This window comes from Cyprinodon variegatus, unplaced genomic scaffold (genome assembly GCF_000732505.1).
Source record: "Cyprinodon variegatus isolate N-32 unplaced genomic scaffold, C_variegatus-1.0 Scaffold870, whole genome shotgun sequence".
NCBI lineage: Eukaryota > Metazoa > Chordata > Actinopteri > Cyprinodontiformes > Cyprinodontidae > Cyprinodon > Cyprinodon variegatus.
The window spans coordinates 163,592-177,416 of record NW_015151323.1 but is presented as its reverse complement, the minus strand read 5'-3'; the positions used below and the strand labels follow the sequence as shown (position 1 = coordinate 177,416).

Genomic DNA, 13,825 nt, shown 5'->3' with positions numbered 1-13,825 from the left:
CAACTAGCCACAGCGCTAGCCAGCTCTCCTCCTTTATATCATGGTCTAAGAGTTACTTTGTTCACCATAAACAAATTTTTCAGTTTTGTTATCGATCAGGTAAAACTTCACCGGTCATTAGACACGTTAACGCTACAGATGCTCCCGACTCAGCACACTGACGCTGCCTGATGTTATCATCATTGTCTAAGCAACAACAATTTTTTACATCATGTGGCAATGAAGCAGGACCTGAGAAGATCTGACCACCCTAGCAGATCTGGTACCTACAGCGGAAAGGAAAGGCTTTTTTCCATGTAGTTGAAAAAAGGAGAGAGAGTGGGAGGGAGCCGAGCCAGTTAAGTATGGCGTGCCCCGAAGGAGCAAAATAGTCTCAAATGGATGCTTTGGTTGCAAAACGTATGCTGGACAGATAAATTAAGTTTAATTTTATAGTTAATACTGTATTTGATAACGCTGGCAGAGACGACTTCTTATGGAGGTTTCCTGCTGACTAGGTAAAATACAGAATTATCGGCAGAGGCGTTTCCAGCGTAAAGACCTTTTGTGAAGGAGGGGGCACTGACACACAATTAAAAAACACATAAACCTGGACATATCTTCCACCACAGAATCCTCTTCCCTGCCTTTAAACTGATAAAAAGTAGAATGTGCACTATGAGATGAGGAGGAAACCCATTCAACAATATTGAAGCAGGAATCTGTGTTTCCCGCCAGTCAGTGCTCCTCACCGAGGAGTGAGCAAACTCCTCCTTCAGGTCCTCGTATTTCTCCTCCAGGCGAAGGTGTTCTGTCAGCAGGTTCTGGTAGCGAGAGCGCTCCTCGTTCAGATCCGTCTCCAGCTGCTGAGTCTCCTGTGCGATCGCACGAGTCATTTTCTCTAACAGGGACGACACAAAGACAAGTTTCAGACAAAACATACGATTATTTATTGACCAAAGTGTTTCTCTTTCTTTCTCCTGATGCGGTAAAATCGGGGCAGCTGGTGGAAGCGACGTACCCGTCATCTGCTGACCCTGCTCCTGGATCCTCCTGTTCAGGTCGTCTTTCTCCTTCTTCAGCAGTCCATTCTGATCTTTCAGCTCGGACACCATCTAAACATTAAACAATCCAGCGCTTAGATCTTGTGTGAAGCTGCCATCACTACATTAACAGAAAGCTATTTTTTTTTCAACTTGAATTAAAAATCGGACCAATACTTGGACGCATAAATGGAGATAATCTTTTGGTTCTTTTCTTTACCATTCAGAGCTACTTAATCGGCCAAACAATAAAAAAACAACAACCAGGAGATCATATATTCAAAGATAAAACAATGGCTTTAAGACTTAACTACTGTACAAAATTAACTTGTTTGGAGCCCATCCAGGTTTTTGAACATCAGTTTTTTACCCAGAGCGTCTAAAAACTACAGCATCCTATGTGCACCAGCAGTCATTCTTCTGATGTGAGGTGAACATAATACTGGAGAGCAAAGTTTCATACATCCCAGTGTTTCTATTTATAGGATCTTTATCTGAGACACTCTCAGGAGGATGTAAGCAGAGAAAGTTAAAAATAAACAGAGTTCTGAAACTGAAAACCCTCCCAGAAAATCAGAGAAGGCTCAGATTCCTTCCTTCCTTTCTTACCTTTTCCATTTCGTCCCTGTACTTGTGTGCCCAGTCCTCGATGGTCTTCTTCTCCTGCTGGGTGACGCTCAGCTCCTTCTTTAGCCTCTCCAGCTCCTCCAGCAGAGACAACACCTGGTTGGCTTTGTTCTTGGCGTCCTCCTCCGCCCCGCGCAGCCGGCTCAGCTCCCCGCGCATGCGCTCACTCTCCGATGCGTAGGAACTCTCCAGAGTGACCAATTTCTCGCTTATTAACCGGTTGTCCTTATGCTATAAGCACAGGATAAAAAACAAAAACATTAACAAACCACGGAAAAAAAGGAAAAAAATCCGGATTAGGACCAGGACCTCACCTGCTCGTCGATCTTTCTCTGCAGCTGCATGATTTTGTTCTCCATGCCTTTGTTGAGCTTCTTGAAGTGCTCCACTGATCGGGCCTCAATCTTCAGCTTCTTCAGCTCTCGCTTGGCTCTCATCCTGCGGATGCAGCACTGCAGGTAGACGATGGCCTCCAGGCAGCGCTTGTACCAGCACCTGGCCAGCCAGCCGCGGACGTGCTTCTGAATGATTATGGCCTTATGCTCCCGCAGCAGCTGCATATAAATGACCACCGACAGGAAGACACTTTAAATCGAGAGAAATTAAACAGAACTTTGATTTTTTTTTTTTTTTTTTGGAATTCATCCTGTACAGATCAGACAATAGTTCCTGCATCCTTCTGTCACACTGTGTGTTGCATCTCACCGCCTGGTACTTCTGTCGGGCCATGTACGCTCTGAGGATTGTCTGCATGGCGAGAGCAGCGGCCTGCTTCTGTCTGTAGCGCTTCCTCTCCACACACATCCTCTGGTACTTCTGGATGACGGTGGCGGCCTGGGTGCGGCGCATGAACTTTGCCAAGCTACCCAGAAACACAAAAAAATTAAAATAAAAAAAGCTCCTTATTAAATGAAGATTTTTCATAACAATGACATTTAAGGATACACGAATATATTTTTGAGCAAAACAAACATTCAATTCTTCATTGCTTTAATTACTCTGTTATAACTATAGCTTATTACAGATGCTGGTTTTTCGGTTGCTTCACTATTTCTAGTTTTTATGAATATGAGGCTTTTCAGACTTTTATATCAATCATTTGTAGCATTTTACCAACCAGGGCAACATTGTTAATAATTTACACGTATCAGGTGATCACTTATAGTTATGTGTGGAACATATCATGATTATAATCCTGAATATGTTTCAGAAGTTCCTCAAATGGAAATAAGAAAATAAAAAGTGTAAAAAAAACAACTTTGAAATGTGTTTTTTTTTTCTTTAATATACTGTTGACTAGTACTAGTAGTGATTGGTGACTTTTAATCAACTTTTATTATATTTATTTATTTATAAGTCTTGTATTTCCCTCTTGGGCCAGAATGAGCTGAACAGCATCTATTTAAGTTAACCTGAGGACAGTTTTTACTGGAGTTCTATCAGACTTTATATAGAAATTAGTAAACATTTAATAAATTAAGTGTTATTACATTTAATACGAGTAGGTGATGTTGCAATGGAATGTATGGAAGCGTATTGCATTTACCAAAGAAAAAAATTTCTGACAGCTTATCATAATTAAGAGATGAGATTTAATAATTACGAGATACCAATCTCGTATTTATGAGATAAGGTGTCTGATTTATTTTATTTCTTTGGTGAATGCAATACGCTTCATAGGAATGAGTGTAATATAACTAGATAATATGCACTTGAAATAAAATAAGAAAATGCAAATATTTTTTCTTATTTTAAATCTAAATTGTCTCACCTTCTTATTTTAAGAAACAATGACTTAATAGATTTCAATTTTGTGTGTTATGTTGACCTACTTTACATGGTCCAGCTTATAATCTCAAAACAAAATCTTTTCTAAATATATTTCAAAGCTTCATGTGCATCTGTGTCAAAGACAAGGACGTACAAAATAAACTGATCGATTGGTTGAAGCGTTTGTAATACATGCGGCAGAAATGTGTGACCCACCCTTTTTTTTCCTTTTTATAATTGTGGTGCCAAATCCAGCTTAAATACTTCACATTTTCAGGATATGCCAGTATTAGGGCCGACCACCTACCAGCGGGCCTGGTATCCTCTGGTGAACCTCTGAATGGTGATGGCGGCGCTGCGCTGGCGAAGGAACTTCTTGCGAGCCAACCAGCAGCGGATGGTCTTCTGGATGCGGATGCAGGCGGCGCGCAGCTTGTCCGCTCGCAGTTTTTCCAGATAAGCCACCTGGCCGGCCCTGAAGAAGATTTTAGTCTTACCAAACTGGTACTTGTCCTGATCCTGAGGAAGCAAAGAAATGACAGAAAACAGGAAATGTTTTTAATTCTCACAGAAAAAGGAACGTATCGATTGGTGGCGGAAACGATTAGACAGAAACAGACAACAGAGTCTGTCTAACCTGAACTAATTTCTCCAGAACATTTTTGCAGGTCAGCTTCTTATCATGGAGCACATCCTTCTGCTTCATCAGCACTCTGTAACGGCTGAAGAACTCCTGGTACGTCCACCTAACAAATCACACACAGACAGAACTGAGATTTCCTTCCATGTCATCATGAAACAGGGTAAAAAAGCAAAGTACGTACTTTTAAATTCTGTGGTCTAATGTTTTTTCTTTTTTTTCATAAAGAAGTGAGAGAGATACGCTGCGCTTACCTGCTGTCTGTCCCCCGTTATTTTATTTTTTGTAAAGCTTAACAAGGATTACTATTTCATCTGTTTTCTGTCCTTCTGAACTCCTATCATGGGTAAAATCCTATACCCCTGTCCCGCTAGCTATATATGCGATGTGAAACTCCAGACCTGACCGTTTCCCTGTGCGATTAACAGATTTTATTTTGTATTTTCCCCCAAAGAGGATGTGTTCTACTTTGTAACGGCATCTCTCTTCCCATCAGACCCATGAAACTGCTGCTGAATTGCTGAGTAATCCGACTAAAATAGACCTGGGCTGTATCTCAGACGGAGCTACGCAGCCCCCTTGTGTAAAATCATATCAGGTGTGATCATCCCCATTAACTTTCAATGAGAGGTGAACGTCATGACTTTATCTGACACCATTTTCTGTAGGATCGGATTCAGTGTGTTCTGGCCCATTATTCAGTAAATAAGTGGAATCTGTCTTGTGGGGTTTAGTACATGTCACGTAAACTGGGAATAATTTTACAAGACAATAAAGCCAAGATGATTTTTAATCACTAACATGCCAAACAGACACAGGCAGTTGTTTCTAAAAAGTACAGTTTGATTTGAAGATTAGTGTTACTGTAGATTAGATGATGAACAGTGAGCTTCAGTATCAAACTGTGAAACAGTAAGAAACCAGCTGGGTAGCAGCATGGATGCTGCTGAGGTAAAAAATTCTCACTGGGTCATTTTATATGTTTAAATTACTTTAGAAATAAAGCTGAACCCTGTATGAAGCAATGGAAACAGAAAAGCTAACCGCTAAGCTAATTGCAGGTGCCTTGTCTTGTCCTTTTTTAAGCTTCCAGCCTCAACCTGCCGGATTTGGAAATATTAGCAATCTGAGTATTTAGGGCTACCAACACTGTAAGGCAGCTTTGCCAAGTCTTTAAAAGGCCTGGTTGCAGCTGTGGAAATGAAATTTTTCATTTCGTTATTTAATTTACAAACAGCACACTTCTTTGGTATTACAACTTTACAGACTGTTTATTTAGAAATTTTAGCCACTTTGTTGAAGTTAAAAGGAGAGAAGGTCTCCATTTTGTAGCATGATGCACCTGTTTTTGCTCTTGAGGGCCAGATAAATTGCCACAGGCCTTAGATTTAACACAAGCACTATTGATCGCATTAAAGATGCTAATTGTTACATTTTATGCTCTAAATTGTCCTTTTATTTCCACAGGAAGTGATGTACAAATTGAGAGCCAATTTGCCATGATTGTTGTGTCATGTGTCATGGTGAATAAAACGGCAAGCGCAGGTGGCCCCATCTCTCTCAGAATGAAACTCAAATACTGTCTGATGGTCTTATTTTCCTCTGCTGAAAAGGAATCCTGTTGAGAAACTGGTCTAAATGCTGCGTACTTATATCTGCTAACACTAATAATATATATTACAGAGAAAAAAAACAAATTAACCTCAGTAATCATGCTATCAGGCCCTTAAAAAAAATTTAATCCAGTTTTTGTGACTGAATATTCTCTCTCACACAGTGAGACGTCCCATTAGTTTTAGATCGACATATCTGTCCGATAACAAGAGACTATCAAAAAAAGATGGCTCTCTATGTTTGGACTGTTTTTAAGAAAAAAAGCTTGATTTTGCTCTAAACATTTTTTTAATTAAACTCTCTGATCCCTCCGTTAACATGTTATGAGTTTTATTATTTGCAGTAAACTGTGATCAGAACCAATTAAATCTGAAGTTAAAAGCTTTTCAAAATCTGCTCAGAAATCAGCAACTGAAATTATTATCATTTTTTTAAGGATGTTTTAGTACCTGGATGGGAAGCCGGCTGCAGAGATGCGGATGGTTTCCAGAACACCACAGGCTCTGAGCTGCTGCACTGCTCGCTTAGGATCAAACCTGCCAACAACACATAATGAGTCAGAGGAGAACATAGTCCTGAGTTTACTAAAATCCATCAAAGTAATAAAGGAGATGCAAACAGAGACTCACGAGAAGGCCAACTTGAAGTCGTTTGGTTTGATGCAGCGGACGTAATGTGGAGTGGTTGCGTTCAAAGTCTCCATCAGCATTTGGAGAGAGTTTCGGAACTGAGAGATAGAGAAGCAGCATCCTCTATCACTACTTTCATTTTGTTAGGATGTTTTATCTTGGGGGTGGGGGGATATCAGGTGGGATCCTGACTCCTTTAAACAGCATTGATGACTACCTGACAGCCTACAGTCTTCTTGTGCTCTTTGCTGCTCTTGTCTCGGCCTTTGTCCGGTTTGATGCTGAGCCGGGTCCGGCCCCCGGTACCGGGAACCTGACCAGTCGGGGTGGTTGCCTTCTCCTCGTCCTGGAACAGCTCCACCAGCAGGTCAAACTGGAAATAGCAGTCCATCAATAGTTAAAACCCAGAAGGTTGAGCAATAATAGGCAACGGATCTCCTCCATTAATAACACCCTAACTATAGAATCAGCAAAGTGCCTGCATCTTAAAACCACTAATATTCAGCTTTCGTTTTCAGCTTCATAGAATTTAACATGACTGTTTTTTACCCTTTATAAGAGAGACAGACGTGAAGGTTAATCCAAACTAGTTTTTCATCTTAAATAGGTGAGTAGATCTATCAATTAGTTCTACAGAAATTCACTGAGTCAGATGTTAAAAAAGGAAACAACATAAATGCTGAAAGTGTTAATGTTTGGTCATGTATGACGAAATGCAGAGGCCATACATGGCCGTGTGGCGTTATCCTGCCATAGTGTTAGGACTTGAGCACAGTCAGTCATGGCTCGTATAACGCTGAGGTTACACGATGAAGATGCTGAGTTATGTGTGCAGCTTCACGTCGTCCTGCTGAGTTTAGAGCCGGCGCCATGCTGCTTCTCTAACCGGCATCATTAAGCAGGACAGCCAGTTTGCCTTCAGCAGCTGCTTGCTCTCAGCTTCACTCTGAAAGAAAAAAATACCCGCTTTCCTTTGTCTCTCACTGTGATGAATCCGCACTCTTGCCCTGCAGTGCTACCGTTGCTCCCACCCCCATGCAGCAGACAAAGGCAGACACACAAACTTCCAACCCATCAGTGCTGTTAGAGTGTAATAACTCGGTGCCACGAGGTGAGACGAGGAAGGAAGAGAGGAAAGAAAATAAACGAAGAGCTAACGGCGCACCGGCGTTCTCAGAACGCATCTGTTTACCTTCTGTTGGCGGGTGAGATGGTCGTGATGAGGACACAACCAAACAAACATGGACAACAGATGGACACACAGATACAAAAAAAAAAACAAGTACATGTGGCATTAAAGTAAAAGTTAAAAGGAAACCCACAAAAAAACCCTCAAAATTATGATCAAAATTACAGCTCTAAAAATAAGAAAAAGTAAAAAAAAAAATGTGAATGGATGGAAACATGACTTTTTTCATAGACATTCAGTAAGAACGCTTAGATCTAACGTAGGGAAAAGTATTTTCCATGTGAAAACATGGTGATAAACATCATCATAAACATGAGGCCAAAAAATACGATGCAGTATTAGGGCCAGGCTAGAGATTTTTTTATTTTGAGAATAAAGTCGTTTATTACGAGAATAAAGTCGCAATATTACAAGGATGTAGTCATCATACCACAAACAGTTTCAGAAAGAAAGCTTTGAGCTCCAGCCAGCATATGACGGCCGGCCAGCAAACAGCAGCTTGATTCCACTTTGACATCCTGCCCAATTTGATGCTGGTGTGGTAAAATTTGCTTATTTTTCAAACTGATTTCAAAGTATAACTTCACAAAATGCCAAATTCCTCATTTTAAAGAAGACAGCGCTTCTTGTAAAAGTTGTCATAAAATATAACTTTATTCTTGTCATTTTAGAACTTTATTCTCATAGTGTTATGACTTTATTCTTGTAATTTAATGACTATTCTCGTTTTGGCTAAATTTCCGTAATGTTACGACTTTATTCCCATAAAGTTATGGCTTTATTCCTGTAATGTTACGGCTTTATTCCCGTAATGTTACAACTTTATTCCCGTAATGTTACGACTTTATTCAGGAAAAAGAAAAAATATCTCTATCCTGGCCCTAATACTCTGTCATAGATGATGCTAAAGGCAGATCAGAAAATAAAACACATGTAACGCAGGGTTACACATGGTGGGAACAGGATCATGCTGTGGGGAAGCGTTTCTCCAGTGGGAGCTGATAGGATGGTCAAAGCTGATAAAAATTATAGATTGAGCTAAATGACAGTAACCCTGGAGGAAAACACATTAGAGGAGATAGTGTATGAGTTTCATCTTCAATCAGGATGAGACTTAAAATGCAGAACACAGCAGTACGGTTTAAAACGTATTCAAGAAATAATAGGATGGCGTAGACCTAAATCAGACAGAATCTGCAGCAAGATTTGAGAACTGCAAGTAACACACTGTCCACCTTTTTAACAGCAGTTTCAGCCTCTAAAACTAACTAGTAGAGGCAGACCCCGAGGGTCTTGCAGCTGCACTTCCAGAGAATTTTTTTTTTTTTTTATTAAAGAGGTCTGAATATTAATACAGAATCTGTTTTTAGGTCTTAAAAACACATTTTCTTCATTCTAAATTATAACATTGCTCTACTTTATGTTGGTCACATACAATCCCTACAAAACACAAGGAGTTTGTGTTGGAACATGACAGAATACAGTGTGGCTCTGTTCACTTAAGTTAATGAATACATCACTTCGAGTATTAAACACAGAGGGAATTCAGCATTTCATTTTTCTCCTAACATGTCCAATGACATTGGGAGGAATGGGATGGCTCAGTCTGTAAACTCACAATAAAGCTGTCTGTATTGTTCCAGCATAAGAGATAAAATGAATAAGATAAAGATATTTAAAAAAGCATTAAACCTTTTTGATCATTGTTATTTATCATTTTAAAAACAGGATTTCCACTTTGTTTTAAAACTGACCAAAGTTTTGGCATAAGCAATGATCAGGTGGACTTTGTAGAATACTAAAAAAAAAAGACGCCAAATCTCATAGGAAGTTAATAACCAATCAGTCCTAATGTGTTTAATGTGTTTTAGCACATCAGGAGGCCTTCTTAGAAATTAAAGTTGCTATATGTCATTTTTGACCTCTTATCCAAATCTTGTTCAGGTCTCTAAGAGAACAGCTGGAGTTTACATAGGTACTGATAGGTTTAGCCTGCAATCTAGATCAACTGTAGCGAATTCCTAAACTCCCAAAAGTACATGTTGCCAGGAGCCAGCAGAGGCGTTAGCCTCGATACAGGGATGTTTTGGAGCCATGAAATGCAGTGACGTGTATGACATCACTGCAACAACCATAAAGAAAGATGGCTGTGTCGGTTTTTGCTGGATTACCCTCTATTTCTTTTTGAAAAACGAGTAAAGAGATGTGATGTGGATGGAGGATGGTTTCCCGTGGAACTGCAAATGAAGTTCCCACAACCGGATTTGGTAAGAGTTTGATTAACCCCTTGAACCCTACGGACCCACCGGCGGGTCCAGCTGCTACGTGACCTCGTAATTTTACCAAACCCCCAGTATTGATGTAAAAAACATATTTGGCACAGTTTGGTGACATTTATGGATAAATGTGCCAAAATGGCCTCTCCGCCTAAGAAATTTCTCACTAATACCATTCTAAAATAAATATGATTCATCTGATTGAGTCCAAATTTGGTATATTTTTACACAACATTTAGATTTGAAAGTCTGTACTACTTTTTTGTGCTATAAATAATATTTTGGTAGTGTTTTGCAATGTTTATTTCAAAGAAAATTTTGGCGAGGTTCAAAAAATGCAAAATATTTTGTATTTTGTCCCTAATATTTCAGGCAGGGTCAAAGCTACAATGGTGCTGACACCAGAAAACCATTCTGTGACATCTTACCTTTACAGACGTACCAAAAGTTTCTTCTTAAATCTAATAGCTTTGAGGCTATAAGTTATTTACTTTTGTGTGTTTTTGTCAGGCAGAAATTTATTTATACCCCCTTAGGGTGTAAGAGGTTAATTGGTTAACGCCGCCAGTTGTGAAACAAATGAAGCTGCAGCTGCTGCTGTGATTTGCTAAAAACTTGACAGGGGAGCCAGGTACCCAATCAGCTCAGAGCATTGCACTGAACGTCCCCCTCTTTTGCAAACACTTTTTACAGGAGGCTTTCCAGATCGATTAATGTTGTTCAGGGGTCGGCAACCCGTGGCTCCAGAGCCATATCCGGCTCCCTGGAGCTTTTTCAAAAATGTATGCAAATGGAAAAAAGATGGAATTTTTTGTTTGTTTTAATATGGTGTGCAGGAGTTAGAACTAACAATTATGTTTTCCAATGCTATAAAGATGTGTGTGAATAAAATTAAACAATAGATGTAAACATTTATGTCAAGGAAGATTTGTGGCAAAGCCTGAAAAACACGTTTCAGTGCGATGCGTGCCAGGCAGGTGGCTGTCATAAACCAAGCGCCGGGTGCATCTCGGGCCATGGATCCCTTGAGAACAGAGGAGTAGAAGAAAAATGGAGGGAATTATTTGCTTTCATTATCAATGCAGAAGGATTGCCTGCATGTTTGCTTTGGAATGAGAGATTTTAAAAAAATAAAAAGAGTAATTTGGAAAGGCATTTCCAGGGACGACATGCTAAATATGCAACCAACCACCAAGTTGGGAGTGAGAGAAATTTTGCAGAACTTCTGGATAAAATAGAGGAGAGCAAATTAGATTTAAGAAGAGGATTGCATCTTAAAACTCAACTACTGCTGCTAGTTTTGTTGCAAGCATAGAAAACCGTCCACAGATCAAACAGGTAGCGCTCTGATGCAGGTATGGGAACTTTCTTCCATTTTTTTCCCCAAATCCTGAAAATAAAAATAACACCAAGGAACGCTGGTGACGGAGGATGTGGGATTTCAGGGTTAGAGAGCTCTGCTTTGATGGATGTCAGTTCCTGCTTGGTTCCTCATGATTCAATCAAACAACAGAAACATGTCTGCTATAGAAAGATTCCTTTATCATGTTTCTATAATTTCATCAATGTAACAAAACATAATACAGACAGACGGCGCGGTAAAGGGGTGAACTCCACATGGTGAGAGCGTTCACTGCTTCTCCCTCACCTCATGCTATTATGCAATTTAAACCTAAAGCAGCAAATATCGTACAGCATATTCACCATGGCTTCATGCAGATTTATTTATTTTTTGGTTTAATATGACTCTGAACAGTTTGGGTTGCCGACCCCTGGTGTAGTTTACATTGAACTCTAAATGGTATCAATCTGGCTTCTGTCAGGTAACTGATAAGTGTGTGCTTAACAGGAAGAGAGTTATTCTTCAAAGGTACTACTGAAAAGATGTTAGGAAAAATAAATAAAATAAGCTACTTTGGATCACTGATGAGACCAAATGAGTGTTGTAGGTGGATAAGTAAAAACAAACACCTGATAAGATATAAAAAGAAACAGCATGGTGTAAAATAAGGTTTTAAATTGTGTCGATTTGTAAACCTGGCTTCGGCTGTTCAAACGGTTTTTGTTTTGCTGTTTGTTCGTCTTGAACAGAAGACTTAAGCCAATGAACCAACTTAGAGGTTGTTTAAGGTTTAAATTCAATTCAGTTTAAATTCAATTAATGTCTGTAAAAAAATAAAATAATAATAATAATGCAGTTTGTCTCCTTTCAATGTCCTAAAATGGCCAGAGGAGGGAGCCATTTCCCTGATCCTTCTATAGTTGGAAACTTCTGAACTGAAAAAGCAGCAGCTTTCCATTTTTTCCTGAAAATAATTGACTTTGACACATTTCTGAAGTCTAGCGAATCCCGTCTCGATTCAGGACACCTGGTTTGATCTATTTTAGGTTGAATAAACAAACTATGTAGGCGCAGAGTGTCTCACCTTGCTGGCCTTCAGCACATTGATCTGTTCTTCATTCACTGTGTCCTTGTTCTTCTCCAGGAAACCCTCACACTGGTACTCTACCTGCTCAACAACAACAACACATCCTGCTGTAGGTTTTGCTTTAATGTAATCCACACTGAAAAACAACAAATTGATAATAAAACAGTTTTACTGATGATGATGAAACCCTAATGGAGTCTTTGACCAGTTTATCAATCTTTACTGAAAAGCTAAAAACAGATGTGTGCAAATATGTCACCACTGCTGTCAGAGATTAACAAGAAGCCTAAAAATCCCCACACCTCTTTTATAAAAATCACACCTTAAGTTTGAGAACATGTTTGTCTATATTAGAGAAAACCTATTTTTAACCAAACCACTGTAGAACAATAAGACGTTTAACATAAGTTTAAGTAGAGAGTATATCTTTTATCTTTATGTGGAACAAACTAACCACAAGGATTGACAGGGAAGGGCTTATACTCATCTACTAATTATCGACAATAACTGGTGTAAAAAAAACTGAGAGAAAAAAAAAGATCTTAATCATTTAGTAGCAGACAGCAGACAAAAAGTAAAGCAAGAACGGTTATGTTCTTCCTTAATACAAAGACCACACACTGGAAAAATGATCTAGAAATAAGTAAAAATATCCTAAATATAGTGTATTTATCCTTTATTTGAGTAGGTAAATGTGATGGTTTGCCAGTGGAATGATTATTTTTTACTTTTAAAATAAGATAATTAGATATTATGCACTTGAAATAAGACAATGCAATTGTTTTTACTTATTTCAAGTGTAAATTGTCCTGGCAAAATGTCTCTTTTACCTCCTAAATCTAAGAAAAATGCACTTATTTTAAGAAAAAATTACTTATCTAGATTACGATTTTTTTTTCAGTGCACCATGGTCATCAGATCATGAGGAGGGGGGTGGGTCTATCTGAGGCAGCAGGTTGTGGATAAAAGCCTTTACAGAAACAGCCTTTTCTGTTCTACCATCACAAACATAACCAGAGTTAGCTAAAATGCAGTGGGGCTTTAATTAGAACCGTGTGCTTTGGTCAGCAGAGATATACAAGCACTGAACTGGTGGGCATTAAACACCCCTGGTGGTGGAGCATCAGACAGTAGATTATTATATGAAAAACCACCTCATACCTTTAAATGGCATCAGATATTCTGTGGCAAACCATAATCGTTTAAATTACAATCTGAAGAACTCAACCAGTAAAGTAAAACAAGGATCTTTATGAGGTCCATGGGTATTATAAAAAAAAAAAAAAGGGAAATATGGGAAAAAATACATTAGCGCAACCCACCTTATCAGCAAAATGTTGGATAATGAAGGCGCGGTTGGACATGCGTGGCTTCTCAAACAGGGAGCAGGTCTTCAGGTGAGTGTTGTAGAGTTTCTGAGCCCAGGAATCATCCGAACCCTTGGGCATCTGAAGACAAAACAATCAGGAAAAGAATGAACATTTGTTATGCTTTTTAAAGGTACAGATCTTGCTAATGTTTCCAGTGTAACGCAGGAAAAATCTCTGTTCATAACATCAGTGGTGCTTTTAAAAAGAAAAAAAGAAGTATTAACAGTGCGACCCACCTCAAAGGTCAACAGAAACGACA

The 13,825-nt window shown here is 39.2% G+C and overlaps 1 protein-coding gene across 11 annotated transcripts in view; it reads right to left on the bottom strand.

Moving 5' to 3' along the window:
- LOC107099439 (unconventional myosin-Va-like) overlaps window positions 1–13,825 on the bottom strand; it is an 83,369-nt gene that overhangs the window by 27,689 nt on the left and 41,855 nt on the right. For 8 of the 11 annotated variants that reach the window (XM_015397548.1, XM_015397546.1, XM_015397550.1 and 5 more), the window contains exons 13-25: window positions 13,519–13,644; window positions 12,194–12,277; window positions 7,495–7,497; window positions 6,520–6,675; window positions 6,303–6,400; window positions 6,123–6,209; window positions 4,057–4,165; window positions 3,727–3,938; window positions 2,355–2,511; window positions 1,964–2,203; window positions 1,632–1,880; window positions 1,001–1,094; window positions 732–880 (exon numbers count right to left, since the gene is read on the bottom strand). In XM_015397548.1, the coding sequence (XP_015253034.1) occupies window positions 732–880; window positions 1,001–1,094; window positions 1,632–1,880; window positions 1,964–2,203; window positions 2,355–2,511; window positions 3,727–3,938; window positions 4,057–4,165; window positions 6,123–6,209; window positions 6,303–6,400; window positions 6,520–6,675; window positions 7,495–7,497; window positions 12,194–12,277; window positions 13,519–13,644 (1,764 nt within the window). The remainder of the gene's footprint in view (window positions 1–731; window positions 881–1,000; window positions 1,095–1,631; window positions 1,881–1,963; window positions 2,204–2,354; window positions 2,512–3,726; window positions 3,939–4,056; window positions 4,166–6,122; window positions 6,210–6,302; window positions 6,401–6,519; window positions 6,676–7,494; window positions 7,498–12,193; window positions 12,278–13,518; window positions 13,645–13,825) is intronic. The other 3 variants (XM_015397547.1, XM_015397556.1, XM_015397557.1) reach the window with 1 other exon arrangement.